Raw genomic sequence first — 20,355 nt, forward strand, 5'->3', positions numbered from 1 at the left:
TACTTACTTACATTACTCATAGTTAGTGGTCCGTCCGAGGGCCCTCTGTGTTTTTGACTCTAGACTCCTCCCTGCTCGTGTGCTTGAGAATAATCCAGAGAAACAACAGAGTTAATAACCTCCGCCGCCGTGTCTGAGCCTCGGGGGATGACGCCCAAAAACCCGACCTGAATCCGGAATGAGGTCTGCGCTCGGCCCCGCCGCGCCGCCCCTCAAGGGCGCGAGGATGAGCTCCCCGTCCCAGACTCAGACTCAGGGTCCTATTCCGGGAGCTGGCCTGGATAAACGGGGTCAGCAGCTCCCCCCGGTCCCCCCACCGCAGCGCTGCTCCTCCAGGGGGCGCTCCACTGCACACACTGTACTCACTGTGCTGCACAGTTTATATCAGAAACACACAAGTTTCCTTCATAAAGCAGATGATCATTAAAGCTGACGACAAAGGTACGGTCACTTTTGTAGGTCTGAGCTTTCAAATGAGGCGCTGCGCTGTTGCTCTCAAGTCAAGACGTTTTTAGATTTGGGTAAAGCCGTACTGGAGAAAATTTGCTCGGTTCAGGCATCAGAAGCTCGTCTCGGCCAGAGTTCACAGAAGCTGAGACGTGGAAAGGGCGGAGCTAAAGCTAAGCTAGTTTAGCCTCTGACTTCCTGATTCGCGCTGGAGGAAAATGAGCTTCATTTAAACACAAAACAGGCTCATGGTGTTTTTCTGTCACTGCAGATTAAAAACAGCAGTCGTAGCTAACCGTTAGCATTAGCACGATGCTAACATGCAGCATCATGTTCAAATCAGACCCGGAGCGTCTGAAGTAAAGGCGCTATGCTAACCACCCGAGCCTCTGCTGGGTCACGCTCATGTTTTTATCCTTTTTTTTTTTTACATAAAAGCTGCAAAGTGTACCTTTAAACTGCACTTTTCCACCTAGAGAGGGCAGTCAAAGCGCTTCACCGTTGTTTAGAATCGGGCGAACATAAAAATGGTGTAATGATAGTATCGTCTGCCCCAGGGGTGTCTGTGAAAGTCTCTCCTTCCTGAATGTTTTTACCAGGAGGATAAATGTAAATTATGCTGAAACTGGGACAGATAATAAAGATGAGACCTTCCTTAACCCCTTAACTCCCGCCTGAACCGAGCACATTTTCTCCAGTTTGGCTTTACCCCAATCCAAAAGCTTCTGGAGAAAAGCTGTGGAAATAGCAACAAAACTGAGACGAAATTGATGAAAAAGTATCAAAAATGTCACAAGAAATTGACAAAAAATGACAAAAAATTGATTTAAAAAAATTGATGGAAAAATGATGGAAAAATGATGAAAATGTGACAAAAAATGACAAAAAAAAGACAAAAAATTGATAAAAAAAAGGATGAAAAAATTGATGAAAAAATTAATGAAAAAATGACAAAAAATGACAAAAATGTGACAAAAAATGACAAAAATTTGATTAAAAAATGGATGAAAAAATGACAAAAATGTGACAAAAAAATGACAAAAAAAATACAAAAAAATGACAAAAAAATGACAAAAAAGTTACAAAAATGAGTTGAAAACCCAACAAAAAAATGATGGAAAAAAAATCTGATGACGTGAGGAAAAAGATCCTCTGGGTTCAGGCGGGAGTTAAGAGGTTAATGTGAACATCTGTGCGTCACACATCTGTGCAGCTGATGAAGAGCACAGATCAGAGTGATGAGTGCAGTGAGGAGGAGGAGGAGGAACCAAACACAGTCCGGTTTGTAGAGGTTTATTATAAATACTGATACATGTTAAGGCCGGTTCTGCAGCCGCAGCTAAACTAGAGCTGGATATGACGTTTATGATCCGTATGTACAGGTTATAAATGTGCATAACTATCAGGAGCTACATGTGTCACTGACTCTATAGAAGCCACAGCTAAAGCTCTACGCAGCGTCTGCCGCCTACACCACGATACAATCAAGAAATACAATCAATGATCCAAATGAGACAATCAACATGCCGCGGAAGAACAGCGCCTCCTGGCCCGGGGGCGAGAGGGGCGGACGGGGGGAGGGGGGGCAGTTCATGACCTGTCTGTGCCCGGGGTCAGGGGTCAGAGGGCCCCGGGCCTGAGGTGTAGCAGCCTGTGGGGGTTGTGCAGGTTATTGCTGTTCTAGTTTCCCTGAAGTGAGTCAACGGTCGCAGGGACCGGGACCGGGACCGGGACCGGGACCGGGGGCCCCTGGGCCGGGCGCCTCCTCTGGGCCGGGCGCCTCCTCGGGACCGAGGGCCTCATCGGGACCGAGAGCCCCTGGACCGGGGATCTCCTCTGGACCTGGGGCCTCCTCTGGACCGGGAGCCTCCTCTGGAGCGGGGATCTCCTCTGGACCGGGGATCTCCTCTGGACCTGGCGCCTCTGCACCGGGGCCCTCCACACCGGGGGCCTCTGCGCTCGGGCCCCGGGGCTTGTCGTCACATCTCACCACGCGGACGATGACACACGGCCTCACGGCACCGGAGGCGCGCGCGGGGCTGCGCCTGTCGCGCTCGTACTCCTCCTGCGCGCGTAGGATCTTCCTTTTCCGGAGCTTCCTTTTATGGAGATGGAACGTTGCCAAGGAAACCAGAATGATCCCCACGAGCACGAGCACCAGCACAATGAGCGCGAGCGTGGAGGAGAAGGGCGGGAAGAGCAGCTGCTCCGCGCACGTCCCGTTGTTCTGAAGGCTCCCGGTGCTGCTCCCGGTGCAGCGGTGAGGCCCCGCGGGCCCCGCGCCCCTGGCCGCCATGTCCGTGTGCCCCGCGTCACGACGTCAGCCCGCGCGCATACCTGCGACACAACACACACACATTAGGTCTATCTCCATCCGTGAGCGCGGCCCGGTCCCGCCGCTCCTGCGGGGCTCGGGCACCGCTGCGGCGGCTCCTCCGCAGAGCCCCGGCTCCGACAAACGGATCAACCCACCTGGAGCAGAGCAGAGACCGGAGAGCGTCCCGCAGAGGTGCCCTTCACACGGAGACAGCGGGCTCCATCCTCTCCTCAGTGTGGAGGCTGGTGGGTGTGGTCAGGCTGCGGACTCCTCTGAATCAGTTCAACACACGCTGACGCTGGGTCAGCTGACCGCGCTGTGCACGCCCCCGGTACGCACGTCCCTCCGCTTTGTCCTATAACGGGACTCTTTAGGCTCGGTCCCACCGGAGCCATCTCTCCACCAGGGAGTCCGTGACACGTTTAACGGGGACGTGACTGCTCTGCTTTCATTCAGGAGAACCTCATTACAATCATTAGAATAAAGAGTCACGATGAACCCTTTATCTCCCTTCTCTCCCCGCACTGTCTTCAGTCTGTCTTCAGTCTGTCCTGCCCGAGGAAGACGCTGTGATGAAGAGTCAACACAAGGTCGAAGGGACCGTTAGTCACAGCCCGATGCCTCTGACATCAGCCTCACACCGGCCTGAGTTAAAGCTCACCCTGACCCAGTGAAGCGAGTCCAACATCAGGACAGTCTCCGGGTCCAACATGTCCACCTTATATCTAACTGCTTATTCAAACCGATGCACCACCAATAAGAATATATTCATTATAAAGAGACGGTTTTTGAGATCTTCCTTTGGGACAATTGAATATATATGTCTTATGTACAAGGAATGTTTGCCATTAAAGTATATCCAATAAGAAATATGAAAATGTCGAATCTTTAACAATCGCAAACACAACCCGAAATTCCAAACAATCAGCACCATGTATTATCATCACGGTGCGCTTCTCCTCCGACGCAGCAGGCGGCGGTGTTCGTGACGCACGGTTGTAGTTCTCATCACCCGTGCGTCACCCGGATGTGCGGAGCGGACTACAGCGGTCCCCAAAACACCAGCCCGAGCCGCGAGCATGGCCACGTTCTTCGGAGAGGTGCTGTCCGTGTTCTCCCGCGCCGTGGAGGATGAGGAGGACGATGAGGAGGAGGAAGAGGAGGAGGACCGGGACATCCTGCGCGCGCTGGAGGACAAGAGGTGAGCCGTTAAAGCCTCTGGAGCCGTGACTCTGCGCAAACTGACGCCGCTGTTGCTGCGCGATGTGAGGCGGAAGCGCGATGGTGACTTTCGAAATCAAGTCCACTACGCATTTAAAAGATTTACTAACTTTAAAACAATAACCTCTCATTCACAACGAGCCTCCGAGTCTGGCAGCAGAGGCACAATAATATGTTTCAGTCAGAACTCTTGTAAAAGTACCTTCTTCGGACATGCTAACGGTTAGCTTAAGATTTACACTCCCCGAAAACCGCCCTCAACTGTTTCCAACGGTCACCATCAGTTCTAACGTTCTAAAAATCAACTGTTTAATGAAGCCCCTCACAGTAAAGGAATGAAATGGATTTTGTAAACTCTGTACATCACATTTCAACCTCTTAACCCCCGCCTGAACCGAGCACCTTTTCACCCGTTCGGTTTTACCCAAATCTAAAAGCTCGGCAAAGCGTCAAAATAGCGATAGAAAAAACAAAAATGTTGCTTTGTTGTAATCTTTTATCGCAATGTATTTTTCAATTAACCCCTTAACTCCCACCTGAACCGAGCACATTTTCTCCAGTTCAGCTTTACCCCAATCCAAAAGCTTCTGGAAAAAAGCTGTGAAAATAGCGACAAAACTGAGACGAAAACAATGATGGAAATTGACAAAAAAATGGACAAAAAATGTACGAAAAAATGACAAAAATGTGACCAAAAAATGACAAAAATTTGATTAAAAAAATGACAAAAATGTGATGAAAATTTACAAAAAAAAATTGACAAAATTTGACAAAAAAATTACACAAAATTTGACAAAAAATGACAAAAATTTGAAAAAAAAGGACTAAAAAATGACAAAAATGTGATTAAAAAATTACAAAAATGTGAGAAAAAATTGTCAAAAAAGTGACCAAAAAATGTGATGAAAAAAAAAATGCTCTCCAGTTGGGAAGCCTTTAGATAAGGGTAAAGCCGAGTTGGAGAAAATGCGCTCGGTTAAAGGAATAGGCCACCGTTTTTACATACTGAGATATGTTCTTACCTACCCTTAGTCGAGTTAATATATTCCTGGTCTTGTACAGAGCCTTTTACAACAAGCAGAAAATATATTTTCGGAAAGTGCATTCCTACCTCATGGTCGAGCTCCTGAGTCCTGTGTCGTCGTCCGGGGTGAGTTATAAATCTGTGAAACATTACTACACTATATACTTTCTGCTTGTTATCACAGCCCGGCACGACGCACGTAAAAGGCATCGTTCACAAGTTATCCACGCTTCTTCAACTGTTCTCTGCTGCTCTACAAGTCACGCAGCTTCTACTGACGGAAGTGAGCGGGGGAAGTCTTTAGGAGTTACTGCACGGACGTTTTACTCCTCGTATCATTACGCCTCACAATATAGTTCCCCTGCTTATAAAATCGACATGTTACATTTCTGTGTAAATATACTTCACATGAAAACACTTCACGTAACTTTATTTAAATCGGGAACACGTGGAAGAGCTTGGTAGCTTCTATCGTGAGCTTTTTTGGAACTGTGTGACATGTGGGAGAGGCTGCGTATGTGCTCCGTTTGCGTGACAGAGCGCACGAACAAAGACCAGACGGGGATATATTAACTCGACTAAGGTTAGGTAAGAACATATCTCAGTATGTAAAAACGGTGGCCTATTCCTTTAAGGCGGAGGTTTAGAGGTTAAGTGACTTATCACAGCTGATCTCCATGGTAACGCAGGACAGTCAGCGCCTCTTTCAATGGACTAGTGTTTGAAATGACAGAATCAAACCGAGTTGCCCTTTTGTCCAGCAGCTCTTCTTCCAAAAACACTAAAAAAATGAACACAAGGTCTTTCAGTCGCCCAGAAGATTTTATTTTTGTATTATGTTGGATTAATAACCGTGTGTGTCTCTCCTCCAGGCAGGTCCGTGTCCGCTGGAGCTCGCCTCTGTCCCCGGGAGGAGGAGACCGGCTGCCCCGCTGTCCTCACCTCCTCCTGGCCGTGGGACCCACCGCCTCCAGTGAGTGCGCTCATGCTTCAACCCCGGGACACTCTCTTGTTAGGTGTAGGCACTAATGGCGTTCCTATTGCCCCCCAGGGTTCGTGAGCGTGTACCTCCTGTCCCGCGGACACTGGGACACTGTGGGACAGGTGTGTCTGTGGAACGAGAGGACTGTGGGCTCTGAGGAGGCGGCGTGTGTCCTCCATCGGGACAAGGACAACAACGTGAGCCCGAGTTACCTCAAACACACACACACACACACACACACACACACACACACACACACACACACACACTACGTAACTCAGCTCCATAGTGTTATTTCTGAGAGCACGGGTCGGCAACGTCAAATCCGGCCCTCCAGCATAGAAGCTCTGGCCCTCAGGATGTTTTGAATGATTTTGAAGATGATATTATTACACAAATCAGAGGTCAAATGCCTAAAAATGTGCAAAATACAGTCAAATCTTTAAAAAATGTCTAAAAAAGCACCCAGTTGGGTCGTGTATAGGGCTGGGGACCGTTCAATATCTGAACGATGCTTTATCCGACATTTATACTAAAATATGTGCCGTCTAGAACCAGAAAACAGAACAATAATGTGTGGAAGATCTGCACATTTACAATATCAGGTTCAGCTCCAATGACAGAAAAGTTCTAAACATGGGAAACATTTTGGGGTAAATATGGCTAAAAATGAGGGAAAATCGGGTTAAAAAATTTTTGGGGGAAAAATGGGCAAAAATAGGGAATCATTTAGGAAAAATTAGTAAGAAGGAAAAACAAGTGTGAAAAGAAGAAAAAAAATGGGGAAAAATAAGAAGAAGAAAAAGGATTGGGTGAAATGGGGCAAACATTGGGCAAGAAATTGAAAAAATGGAAAGAAAAAAGATGGGAAAAACAAATCATCGTTTGATTTTTTTGGCATCTAAGATAAGATAAGATAAACCTTTATTGATCTCACAAAGGAGAAATTCACTTGTTACAGTCGGCGTTCAAGAAGATCACTCAGAGTTAATAAAGTGCAGCTGATACAGAGATTATTGCACATGTTACTTCACAGTCTTATTGCACAGTCTGACAGCAGTGGGGATGAAGGCTTTGCGGTAGCGCTCCGTCCTGCACTGAGGGTGTCTCAGTCTGCCACTGAGAGAGCTGCTCAGCTCTTCTACAGTCCCGTGCAGTGGGTGGGAGGTGTTGTCCATGATGGATCTGCTTTAGACATCAGTAGAAACTAAACTTTTTTTCATCGTTTAGCGGTATGACCATAATGTACAGAAATGCCGGCATTCGTAGGAAAATGGTGCTTTACTCTGGTCTGGCCCTTAGTCTTTGTGCAATGAAGAAACCTGCCTCCCCCTGTCTTAGAGAATGGTCCTGAAGTCCCCCCCCCCCCTCTTGTCGCTGTGCAGGTGCTGGTGTGCCTTGTCGACTGTTTCGTGGCGGAGGACCAGCTGTTCCAGTGGACGGAGCAGGTCAGTCCGAACGTTCGCTCTGAGATTAAGAACAGCGAGTGGTGGAAACATCAGGATTTGTTGCCCCGGCAGGTGATGGGCTGCGTGGACACGACGGGGCTCCAGGTCACCGTGCTGTCGGACTGTCCCGCGGCCGAGTACAGGACAGCGGAGCCTCTGGGCGCCGCCCCTGTGCTGCGCTCCCTCCACACGACCAGCCACAAGGAGGCGCCGTGCTGCCCCCCCGTGGAGCTGCCCAACCTGGTCACCGGGCTCCCCGCCGCAGGTACGGAGCGCTTTACTCTGGTTACAGGACGGGAACTTCATCTACAGCGGGGGTGTCCAATCGTTTGTCATGGGGGGGGGTTAAATTGTGCCCCACACCTTTAATTATGCCTAAAACCTTCAGCTCTGTCTCACAATAGTTGTTTGGTAGGAGTGTGACAATATATTGATTTCCCGATATATCGCGATATTTTGCGAGACGATACGATACCGATATCGATACTTTTGATGACGTCATGCATATTAACCCCTTACCTCCCACCTGAACCGAGCACATTCTCTCCAGTTTGGCTTTACCCCAATCCAAAAGCTTCTGGAAAAAAGCTGTGAAAATAGCAACAAAACTGAGACGAAAACAATGATGGAAATGTGACAAAAAAGTGACGAAAAAATGACAAAAATTTGAACAAAAAATGACAAAAAATGACAAAAAGTTCTGAAAAAGTGCCAAAAAATGTACAAAAAATGATTTTAAAAAAAATTACAAAAAAATTGACAAAAAATTATCATAAAATTATCATAAAATTATGAAAAAGTGACAAAAATTGACGAAAAAATGACAAAAAATTGACAAAAAATTGACAAAAGATGTACCCAAAAATTATGAAAAAGTGGCAAAAATGTCACAGAAATTGACACAAAAAAATGACGACAAATTGACAAAAAAAATGATGAAAAAATGATCAACATGTGTCAAAAAGGGACAATTTTTTTTACTATTTGACAAAAAAATTACAAAAAATCTGATGACGTGAGGAAAAAGATCGATTTAGATGAGTTTTGTCGATCTTAGCTTTCAAATGAGGCGTTACACTGGCCTACAGGATTTGGGTAAAGCTGAACTGGAGAAAATGCTCTGGGTTCATGCGGGAGTTAAGAGGTTAATGAGTGACGTCATGCATATTAATGAGGCAGCAGTTTTCACAAGTCAACAGAGGCCAACAAGGATCAGGAGTTCAGTCAGGACAGCAGGGGGCAGCGCTACAGTTTCAAGCACTTGGACCAAACACTGTCACACAAATAATTCAGAGTCAGAAAAGATATTTTACAACTGTTCTACACCAGGACAGGATCATTCCCATCACAGGAGGTTTCAAAGCTTCTCTAAACTGAATTGGTGAAAGCTGTGAGAGGAGTCGGCCGGATCTTTAGACTCATTCCAAAGATAAAAAAGAGTAGATTCCAAAACATAAAAAGGTAAGTCTCTGTCTGTATGTTGTAGAATTCAGCATCAGGCTCGTGTTTCTGAAGAGTGTCTCCACTTTCGGACGCCTTTATGAGGAAATAATGAGAGCGTAGGTCACCTGAGCGGGAACAGAGGACAGTTTTCTCTTCCGTTATCGCGGTGCATTCATTTACATAAACACTAGATCAGATCGTGAAGCCTGTGGTATTTATAAACTCTGACGTGTCTGAGCAGCTGCTTCGAACAAACAACTTCTGTTACAATTAAAGTTTAAATGTTGTAGAAATGTAGTCGTGTCCTCTGTAAATATTTATTGTTCACATGTGTCTTTAACCCCTTAACTCCCACCTGAACCGAGCACATTTTCTCCAGTTTGGCTTTACCCCAATCCAAAAGCTTCTGGAAAAAAGGTGAGAAAAGAGCGACAGAACTGACACGAAAACAATGATGAAGAAGTGACAAAAAGGTGAGAAAACGTAGACAAAAAAAAAATGACCAAAAAATAATGAAAAAGTGGCAAAAATGTCACAAAAAATTGACCAAAAAATTATATTATGAAAAAGTGGCAAAAATGACGAAAAATGTCACAAAAAATTGACGAAAAAATAATGAAAAAGTGACAAAAATGTCACAAAAAATTGATAAAAAAAATTGACAAAAAATGACAAAAAAACAGACAAAAAATTTACAAAAAACTAACAAAATATTTAACAAAAAATTACCCCCAAATTATGAAAAAGTGGCAAAAATGTCACAAAAATTGACCAAAAAAATGACAAAAATGTGACAAAAAATGTACAAAAAGTGGCAAAAATGTCACAAAAAATGGATAAAAAAAGGACCAAAAAAAAAAAGACAAAAAATTGCCTTTAAACTGACAAAAAAAATGTCACAAAAATTGACGAAAAAATGACAAAAATGTGACAAAAAATGGACAAAAATTTTACAAAAAAACATGAAAAAGTGGCAAAAATGTCACAAAAATTGACAAAAAAGTGACAAAAAATGGACACAAATTTGACGAAAAAATGACAAAAATTAACATGTGACAAAAAAATTACAAAAAATTAGTTGAAAACCTCCCAAAAAATGATGGAAAAAAAATGTGATGACGTGAGGAAACACTGGCCTACAGGATTTGGGTAAAGCTGAACTGGAGAAAATGCTCTGGGTTCAGGCGGGAGTTAAGAGTGGAGTCTCTGTGTTTCAGTCCTGAGTTTCTGTCAGCTTCACCACATCAGCGCCGTGTTGTACCAGAGCTACAGCGACGAGCGCTGCCCAGACTCCAGCTCCATGGAGGTGTTCAGACCCGCCGTCTCCCGCCTGGCCAACGCTCTGGGGGTGAGTTTCAGCCGCTCATGACGAGGAGGAGCTGCAGGTGTGAGCCTCACTGAGGACAAGGATGAGGTTTATCATGTTTCAGCTCCCTGGTCTTTCCCGCACGCATTCATTCACAAATACTGACATGTTTGGTATCCACGTGTAGCACCAAAGGCAGTAATGGGACAAAAATGTGACAAAAATGTGACAAAAATGTGACAAAAATGTGACAAAAAAGTGACAAAAAAGTGACAAAAAAGTGACAAAAATGTGACAAAAATGTGACAAAAAAATGACAAAAAAGTGACAAAAATCCAACAAAAATGTGACAAAAATTCAACAAAAAAGTGACAAAAATTCAACAAAAATGTGACAAAAATTCAAAAAAAAAAATGACAAAAATTCAACAAAAAAGTGACAAAAATTCAACAAAAAAATGACAAAAATGTGACAAAAATCCAACAAAAAAAAAGTGACAAAATTCAACAAAAAGTGACAAAAATTCAACAAAAAGTGACAAAAATTCAGCAAAAATGTGACAAAAATTCAGCAAAAATGTGACAAAAATTCAGCAAAAATGTGACAAAAAATCAGCAAAAATGTGACAAAAATTCAGCTAAAATGTGACAAAAATTCAACAAAAATGTGACAAAAACTCAAAAAAATGTGACAAAAATTCAACAAAAATGTGACAAAAATTCAACAAAAAAGTGACAAAAATTCAACAAAAATGTGACAAAAATTCAACAAAATGTGACAAAAATTCAACAAAAATGTGACAAAAATGTGACAAAAATTCAACAAAAATGTGACAAAAATGTGACAAAACTTCAACAAAAATGTGACAAAAATTCAACAAAAATGTGACAAAACTTCAACAAAAATGTGACAAAAATTTGACAAAAAATCACAAAAAATGAAGACAAAAAAAGACAAAAAAAAAAACATACAAAAGGTGACACAACACAGCAACAACGCGAGGAAAAAGATCATTTTTGTGGGTCTTAGTTTTCAAATGAGGTGTTACACAGGCCTATATAATGGCCAAAGAGGACAGAATGCATTTGGTGGTAAGAGGTTAACCCCCGCCTGAACCGAGCCAGTTTGTCATTACCCAAATCTAAAAGCTTCTTGAAAAAGCATCAAAATAGCGACGGAAACGCTCCCTAAAGCCACGTCATGTGACTTACACAAAACTGCAACAATAAAGCCACAAAAACAGTTTAAAAAAAAGCAACCACGTGAGAAATAAGACGCATTTAAATCAGTGTAGTAGATCTTAGCTTTCAAATGAGGTGCTACACTGGCCTGTTTGTTATTCCAGAAGTTCCTTCACTCGTATTAGTTCACATGAGGCTTGTTAATAAATAAATAATGAACATTGGACTCCACACTGTACAAACACTCCACTACTTCTTACAGATCTGATTTATTGAGCTTTGAAACTAAAAAACAAGAATTTGATTTTTTACTTGATGTTTTTCGAAGCTGCCCTGGTTCTAACCTGAGCTCTTTTCTTCTCCCTCAGCTCGACCTGTCTCCAAACGTGGACCTGCTCAGGAAGTTCATCTCGCAGGCGTCGGTCCAGAGCAACCTCTACATCTAACATGGATCTGTATTTTTGTAATAAAATGGTTAAAAAGCTCCTCTGTCTCGTGTCTGAGTCTGTGGGAGGTTCTCGTCTCTTTAAGGTTTGTGAATCCTCTGAACTTAATATTCATTATGTAAAAGGAGAGGAAGGTTTGGGTAAAATCATAATAAAGAGTTGGCTGGTCTTTACTGCCCTCTGGTGGATCATGGGCGGTACTGCAGTACGTTTTGTGTGTTTTAACCCCTTAACTCCCACCTGAACCGAGCACATTTCCTCTAGTTTGGCTTTACCCCAATCCAAAAGCTTCTGGAAAAAAAGGTGAGAAAATAGCAACAAAACTGAGACGAAAACAAGGATGGAAATGTGACAGAAAGGTGAGAAAACAGTGACAAAAAAGTGACGAAAAAATGATGAAAAAGAGGCAAATATGTCACAAGAAATTGACAAAAAATGACCAAAAAAAAATTACAAAATGTGACAAAAAATGACCAAAAAAATGGCCAAAATGTGACAAAAAATAAATAAAAAAAGACAAAAAATGACCAAAAAATGTGACCAAAATGTGATTCTGATGACGTGAGGAAAAAGATCCTCTCGGTTCAGACGGGAGTTAAGAGGTTAAAAGAAAACCATCAAAATAGTGACAAAAACGAGGATGAAAAAAATGACAAAAATTTGCTGGAAAAGCAACAATAACTCAACAAAAAAGTGACAAAAACGTGATGAAAACATGAAAACAAAGCAACGGAAAAAATCAATTAAAAAAAACAACAGAAACATGACAAAAAAACGTCAAAAAAGTAAAAAAAAAGACTAAAATTCTTAATTTTAGTCAAAGTAATATTTTTGATGACTTAAATTGGACTAAAACTAAATTACACATTTTTCATGAGACTAAAGGCCTATTCATACTCCACAAGACGCGAGAACTTTGTTCTTGTTCTTGAGGCAAAAAGAACGAGAACAAAGTTCTCGCGTCTTGTGGAGTATGAATAGGCCTTAAAACTATGACTTTGTTCATGTGGTAGCAGCTCCATAAAGCAGAGGACCTTGATTAAATGTGATTATAATGAATATTATAAATCACTGTCTTAGGTCTTTCAGATGAGGCGTTACTCTGTTGCTCTCCTGTTGAGAAGCTTTAGATTTGGGTAAAGCCGAACTTGAGAAAATGCAAGAAAATAACAGGCCTATTTGTGGTGATTGCATTAACGCTAATTTGGGCTATAGGCTGGTCAGAGTCCTTTCAGTCCCAGTCCGCCCCTGAGACCAGTCTGTGCCTTCGGCCCCTCCCACCACTCACTTACTTTTCCTGGGATGGAAAAGACCACATTTGAGAACAACCCTAGTTTAAACTGATCCAAACTACCCATAGACTTAAACCCAACCCGAACCTTAAAGGGGCTGGAAGCAAGTTCGCCATTTTATACTCACTACTGCCACCTCAGGCCATATGTGTAACTGCACCTTCTATATTAAGCTCGTGCATGACGGCAATTCGGGCCGAAGTGACACATTTTTGAGTGACAGTACAGGATTTTAGAGGCAGTTGTGGTGAACAGGTCTGAGCTCATTCTACACATTAGGACATGGCTGGAACATGTAGGGGGAGGAAAATACTTAATTTTAACATTTTTAAACTCCTTATAGTCCCTTTAACCTCTTACCACCCGCCTAAACCAAATGCATTCTGTCCTCTTTGGCTATTATATAGGCCTGTGTAACACCTCATTTGAAAGCTAAGACCCACAAAACTGAGCTTTTTCCTCGCGTTGTTGCTGTGTTGTGTCACCTTTTTTATGTTTTTTTTGGTAATTTTTTTGTTGAGTTTTTGTCACATTTTTGTTGAATTTTTGTTGAATTTTTGTCACATTTTTGTTGAGTTTTTGTTGAATTTTTGTCACATTTTTGTTGAGTTTTTGCTGAATTTTTGTCACATTTTTGTTGAATTTTTGTTGATTTTTTGTTGAATTTTGTAACATTTTTGTCACATTTTTGTTGAGTTTTTGTTGAATTTTTGTCACATTTTTGTTGAATTTTTGTCACATTTTTGTTGAATTTTTGTTGAATTTTGTTGAATTTTTGTTGAATTTTTGTTGAATTTTTGTTGAATTTTGTCACATTTTTGTCACATTTTTGTTGCGTTTACATCCTTGTTTTCTTCTCATTTTTGTGGCTGTTTTGGTGCTTTTTTCCCCCAAGAAGCTTTTTGATTGGGGTAAAGCCAAACTGGAGAAAATGGGATCCGTTCAGGTGGGAGTTAAGAGGTTAAAAACAGTCACATTAATGGAAAAAGCCCTTTCCCATCCTAGGAAAAAAAAATTAGCCGCCGGGCTCAAACTGGGGACCTGGAACCCAGCGCTAACCACTGAGCCACCGCGCCGCTGTGCAAGTGACGCGTTCCAGTCGTCATCATTTTATATCAAGAATCAAACAAACAAAGAAGTGATTATTATTAACAAAAGCGACTCCTGCCACTGTGCATATTTCCTATTTGTTAATATTGCCTGCAGTTTGCAAAGTATCCACCAGGGGGAGTGTTTTTGTAGCTTTTTCTTTGCCTTTTTTCATTGCTTTCATAACCGGGAAAACATTTTTGATCCGTTTTCATCCTCGTTTTTGTCGCTATATTTTGATGTTTTTCTTTAAAGCTTTTAGATTTAGGTAAAGCTTGGTTAAGGCGAGGAGAAATAAGAGGAGAAAATTGAGAGGCCAGACCGGTGGCCCTAGAGCCAGTGGCCCTTCTGTGCTCTTCAGTCCGCCCCTGAACCCCCGCCTTATTGGAGCCTTCTCTACAGCTCAGCTTTACCCAAATCTAAAAGCTTCTTACAGCCATACAGGTGACGTTCTTCATCGCTTTTGTCCTTGTTTTTTGCCAGTTTTATTCCTCACTTTTTTGTTGCGTTTTTGTGGCTCTTTTATGACTTTTTTTTTGCTTTGTCGTCACATTTTAACCTCTTAACTCCCACCTGAACGGATCCCATTTTCTCCAGTTTGGCTTTACCCGAATCAAAAAGCTTCTTGGGAAAAAAGCACCAAAACAGCCACAAAAATGAAAAGAAAACGAGGATGTAAACGTGACAAAAATGTGACAACAATTCAACAAAAATGAGACAAAAAATCAATAAAAATGTGACAAACATTTAACAAAAATGTGACAAAAATTCAACCAAAAAGTGACAAAAATGCGACAAAAATGTGACAAAAATTCAACCAAAAAGTGACAAAAAGTGACAAAAATGCGACAAAAACTCAACAAAAATGTGACAAAAACTCAACAAAAATGCGACAAAAATGTGACAAAAAATCAACAAAAATTTGACAAAAATTCAACCAAAAAGTGACAAAAATGCGACAAAAACTCAACAAAAATGTGACAAAAAATCAACAAAAATGCGACAAAAACTCAACAAAAATGCGACCAAAATTGAAAAAAAAAATACATACAAAAGGTGACACAACACAGCAACAACGCGAGGAAAAAGATCAGTTTTGTGGGTCTTAGCTTTCAAATGAGGTGCTACACAGGCCTATATAATGGCCAAAGAGGACAGAAGGCATTTGGTTTAGGCGGGTGGTAAGAGGTTCATGTTTGTGTTAGATTTGGGTAAAGCCAAACTGGAGAAAATGTGCTGGTCTTTGTGTTGATGCGCGGTGTAAAAGTGTCTCTCGGTGATGATAAAAGCGCTTTACGTGAGTCTCTTCTTTACCTGCGTTAGGGCCGGGAGGGGCGGGGGGAACCGGGGGGGGCGGGGCTCTGTCACCGACAAACCCGCTCCTGTCCAGGCCCTTTTGTTGTTTTATGCAAAGGAGCGGGGCGCGCGTGCGAGGCGTATGGAAATGTTCCCTCCAGCTGTGCGCCGACATCAGGCCTGTGCGCACTCCCGGCAGGAGCGCATTAGAATAAAGTTCCCCTCGTGTAGGAAAATCAGCCATATTTATCGTTTCAGAGCCGTATTAAGATGAGCGCGGAGGTGGAGCACGCGGACACGGCGGCGGAGCCCGGTAAGACTTTCACTCAATTATTTATCCACTTATTACAACGTTTTTACGCGCGTTTTTACGCACCGGCGGAACGTGACGCGTCTGGGTCCGAACTGTCTCTCTGACCCGAGGCCACTCTGGAGGTCCTACTGTTTATTCTGTCCCGTGTGTTTGTTAATGAGCGTTGACCAACTTTAGGCTGCGTTCACGTTCTAGAGTTTTATTTCAGTCGGAGCTCGTGCCGATGCGGCTCAATGGGAGAGAAATGTCCGAAAAGAAAATGACCAAAAGTTTCCCCTGATCATTTTCTGACAGTGACTTATTCTGCTGACCGACATCGCGCTTGTGTTTTTGAATATTGTCTCCACTTTCAGACGCCTTTATGAGGAATAGTTAGACCGTAGTTCACCTGAGCTGAAGAGACGACCCTGAACTCTGTGGCAGTTTATGTTTGATGTGAATTACAGAGAAATCAGCAGAAAACTAAGACTAGAAATCTGTGATTAGTAAAGGTCGCTCAAAGAACCTGCAAACACAAACTGCCACAATTTAATTAAGTAACAGGTCCATCATTAGAACAATTAAAGTTTACTCTAAATCAGGGGTGTCAAACTCATTTAGGGTCGCAGGCCGAAATTCAGCTCCCACGGCGGGTCGCGGGCCACATATAATAGAGAAAATGTTTCCAATAAATGAATAATAATAAGCTGTGATTTGATCAAAGCCCCAACTTGACTGTAGCTTCATCAATGACAACGGCTTACACTTGTATTGCACTTTACAAGCCTGTGTCACAAGTTCCTGAAAGTCATTATTCATTCACTTGGTGGTGGTAAACTGTTATTGAAGCCACAGCCGCCCTGGGGCAGACTGTCCATTTACCACATGGCTATATAATGTGCTGTTCATATCCTGAGCTCTTATTATGTCAGTGCCCTCTGCTGGACACGTGTGGAACTCTATCCTTTTTTTGTAATTTAATGCCCCCTAGTGGCTAGAATTAGCATTCTGGTTATTCTTTAAAAATTCATAACTCCGCACAGGAATGGGCGAGAGACTTACTTTTTTTTTTGACATACTCTGGAATTTATGCTCTACAGGGCAGGGGCCGGATTAAATCATCTCGCGTGCCGGATCAGGCCCGCGGGCCATATGTTTGACACCCCTGCTCTAAATGATTAATGAAACATTACTCTTTACAAAGTAAGCCCTTATAGGACCTGCTGTTATGATCCTGAGCCCTTATAGGACCTGCTGTTATGGTCCTCAGCCCTTATAAGACCTGCTGTTATGGTCCTCAGTCCTTATAGGACCTGCTGTTATGGTCCTCAGTCCTTATAGGACCTGCTGTTATGATCCTCAGCCCTTATAGGACCTGCTGTTATGGTCCTCAGCCCTTATAAGACCTGCTGTTATGGTCCTCAGTCCTTATAGGACCTGCTGTTATGGTCCTCAGCCCTTATAGGACCTGCTGTTATGGTCCTCAGTCCTTATAAGACCTGCTGTTATGGTCCTCAGTCCTTATAGGACCTGCTGTTATGGTCCTCAGCCCTTATAGGACCTGCTGTTATGATCCTCAGCCCTTATAGGACCTGCTGTTATGGTCCTCAGCCCTTATAGGACCTGCTGTTATGGTCCTGAGCCCTTATAGGACCTGCTGTTATGGACCTGAGCCCTTATAGGACCTGCTGTTATGGTCCTGAGCCCTTATAGGACCTGCTGTTATGGTCCTCAGCCCTTATAGGACCTGCTGTTATGGTCCTCAGCCCTTATAGGACCTGCTGTTATGGTCTGAGCCCTTATAGGACCTGCTGTTATGGTCCTGAGCCCTTATAGGACCTGCTGTTATGGTCCTCAGCCCTTATAGGACCTGCTGTTATGGTCCTGAGCCCTTATAGGACCTGCTGTTATGGTCCTGAGCCCTTATAGGACCTGCTGTTATGGACCTGAGCCCTTATAGGACCTGCTGTTATGATCCTCAGCCCTTATAGGACCTGCTGTTATGGTCCTCAGCCCTTATAAGACCTGCTGTTATGGTCCTCAGTCCTTATAGGACCTGCTGTTATGGTCCTCAGCCCTTATAGGACCTGCTGTTATGGTCCTCAGTCCTTATAGGACCTGCTGTTATGGACCTCAGCCCTTACAGGACCTGCTGTTATGGTCCTGAGCCCTTATAGGACCTGCTGTTATGGTCCTGAGCCCTTATAGGACCTGCTGGTCCTGAGCCCTTATAGGACCTGCTGTTATGGTCCTCAGCCCTTACAGGACCTGCTGTTATGGTCCTGAGCCCTTATAGGACCTGCTGTTATGGTCCTCAGTCCTTATAGGACCTGCTGTTATGGTCCTGAGCCCTTATAGGACCTGCTGTTATGGTCCTCAGTCCTTATAGGACCTGCTGTTATGGTCCTGAGCCCTTATAGGACCTGCTGTTATGATCCTGAGCCCTTATAGGACCTGCTGTTATGGTCCTCAGCCCTTATAGGACCTGCTGTTATGGTCCTCAGCCCTTATAAGACCTGCTGTTATGGTCCTCAGTCCTTATAGGACCTGCTGTTATGGTCCTCAGTCCTTATAGGACCTGCTGTTATGATCCTCAGCCCTTATAGGACCTGCTGTTATGGTCCTCAGCCCTTATAAGACCTGCTGTTATGGTCCTCAGTCCTTATAGGACCTGCTGTTATGGTCCTCAGCCCTTATAGGACCTGCTGTTATGGTCCTCAGTCCTTATAAGACCTGCTGTTATGGTCCTCAGTCCTTATAGGACCTGCTGTTATGGTCCTCAGCCCTTATAGGACCTGCTGTTATGATCCTCAGCCCTTATAGGACCTGCTGTTATGGTCCTCAGCCCTTATAGGACCTGCTGTTATGGTCCTGAGCCCTTATAGGACCTGCTGTTATGGACCTGAGCCCTTATAGGACCTGCTGTTATGGTCCTGAGCCCTTATAGGACCTGCTGTTATGGTCCTCAGCCCTTATAGGACCTGCTGTTATGGTCTGAGCCCTTATAGGACCTGCTGTTATGGTCCTGAGCCCTTATAGGACCTGCTGTTATGGTCCTCAGCCCTTATAGGACCTGCTGTTATGGTCCTGAGCCCTTATAGGACCTGCTGTTATGGTCCTGAGCCCTTATAGGACCTGCTGTTATGGACCTGAGCCCTTATAGGACCTGCTGTTATGATCCTCAGCCCTTATAGGACCTGCTGTTATGGTCCTCAGCCCTTATAAGACCTGCTGTTATGGTCCTCAGTCCTTATAGGACCTGCTGTTATGGTCCTCAGCCCTTATAGGACCTGCTGTTATGGTCCTCAGTCCTTATAGGACCTGCTGTTATGGACCTCAGCCCTTACAGGACCTGCTGTTATGGTCCTGAGCCCTTATAGGACCTGCTGTTATGGTCCTGAGCCCTTATAGGACCTGCTGGTCCTGAGCCCTTATAGGACCTGCTGTTATGGTCCTCAGCCCTTACAGGACCTGCTGTTATGGTCCTGAGCCCTTATAGGACTGTTATGGTCCTGAGCCCTTATAGGACCTGCTGTTATGGTCCTGAGCCCTTATAGGACCTGCTGTTATGGTCCTGAGCCCTTATAGGACCTGCTGTTATGGACCTGAGCCCTTATAGGACCTGCTGTTATGGTCCTGAGCCCTTATAGGACCTGCTGTTATGGACCTGAGCCCTTATAGGACCTGCTGTTATGGTCCTGAGCCCTTATAGGACCTACTGTTATGGTCCGGAGCCCTTATAGGACCTGCTGTTATGGACCTCAGCCCTTATAGGACCTGCTGTTATGGTCCTCAGCCCTTATAGGACCTGCTGTTATGGTCCTGAGCCCTTATAGGACCTGCTGTTATGGTCCTGAGCCCTTATAGGACCTGCTGTTATGGACCTGAGCCCTTATAGGACCTGCTGTTATGGTCCTCAGCCCTTATAGGACCTGCTGTTATGGACCTGAACCCTTATAGGACCTGCTGGTCCTGAGCCCTTATAGGACCTGCTGTTATGGACCTGAGCCCTTATAGGACCTGCTGTTATGGTCCTGAGCCCTTATAGGACCTGCTGTTATGGTCCTGAGCCCTTATAGGACCTGCTGTTATGGACCTGAGCCCTTATAGGACCTGCTGTTATGATCCTGAGCCCATATAGGACCTGCTGTTATGGTCCTGAGCCCTTATAGGACCTGCTGTTATGGACCTGAGCCCTTATAGGACCTGCTGTTATGGTCCTGAGCCCTTATAGGACCTGCTGTTATGGACCTGAGCCCTTATAGGACCTGCTGTTATGGACCTCAGCCCTTATAGGACCTGCTGTTATGGTCCTCAGCCCTTATAGGACCTGCTGTTATGGTCCTGAGCCCTTATAGGACCTGCTGTTATGGTCCTGAGCCCTTATAGGACCTGCTGTTATGGTCCTGAGCCCTTATAGGACCTGCTGTTATGGTCCTGAGCCCTTATAGGACCTGCTGTTATGGTCCTGAGCCCTTATAGGACCTGCTGTTATGGTCCTCAGTCCTTATAGGACCTGCTGTTATGGTCCTGAGCCCTTATAGGACCTGCTGTTATGGTCCTCAGTCCTT

At 44.0% G+C, this 20,355-nt stretch overlaps 3 protein-coding genes across 3 annotated transcripts in view; 2 read left to right on the top strand and 1 right to left on the bottom strand.

The window, feature by feature from the left end:
- Positions 1 to 1,709: 1,709 nt before the first annotated feature.
- On the bottom strand, positions 1,710 to 3,165 carry LOC306969915 (uncharacterized protein). Its single transcript, XM_079565704.1, has 3 exons — positions 2,920 to 3,165; positions 2,297 to 2,784; positions 1,710 to 2,227 (listed from the first exon to the last, which is right to left on the bottom strand). Exons 2-3 carry the CDS (start codon positions 2,741 to 2,743, stop codon positions 2,147 to 2,149), a joined length of 528 nt encoding a protein of 175 aa, XP_079421830.1. The 5' UTR covers positions 2,744 to 2,784; positions 2,920 to 3,165; the 3' UTR covers positions 1,710 to 2,146.
- A 575-nt stretch (positions 3,166 to 3,740) lies between these two features.
- psmg1 (proteasome (prosome, macropain) assembly chaperone 1) lies at positions 3,741 to 11,851 on the top strand. Its single transcript, XM_079565695.1, has 7 exons — positions 3,741 to 3,965; positions 5,882 to 5,982; positions 6,061 to 6,188; positions 7,377 to 7,439; positions 7,512 to 7,704; positions 10,100 to 10,230; positions 11,738 to 11,851. Exons 1-7 carry the CDS (start codon positions 3,844 to 3,846, stop codon positions 11,813 to 11,815), a joined length of 816 nt encoding a protein of 271 aa, XP_079421821.1. The 5' UTR covers positions 3,741 to 3,843; the 3' UTR covers positions 11,816 to 11,851.
- A 3,911-nt stretch (positions 11,852 to 15,762) lies between these two features.
- pou2f3 (POU class 2 homeobox 3) overlaps positions 15,763 to 20,355 on the top strand; it is a gene marked incomplete at its 5' end in the record, with an annotated part of 20,693 nt that continues 16,100 nt past the window's right edge. Inside the window, one exon of the mRNA XM_079566760.1 lies at positions 15,763 to 15,805. Coding sequence (XP_079422886.1) covers positions 15,763 to 15,805 — 43 coding nt within the window. The remainder of the gene's footprint in view (positions 15,806 to 20,355) is intronic.

Source organism: Gobius niger (assembly GCF_951799975.1).
Source record: "Gobius niger genome assembly, chromosome: 11".
Classification (NCBI taxonomy): domain Eukaryota; kingdom Metazoa; phylum Chordata; class Actinopteri; order Gobiiformes; family Gobiidae; genus Gobius; species Gobius niger.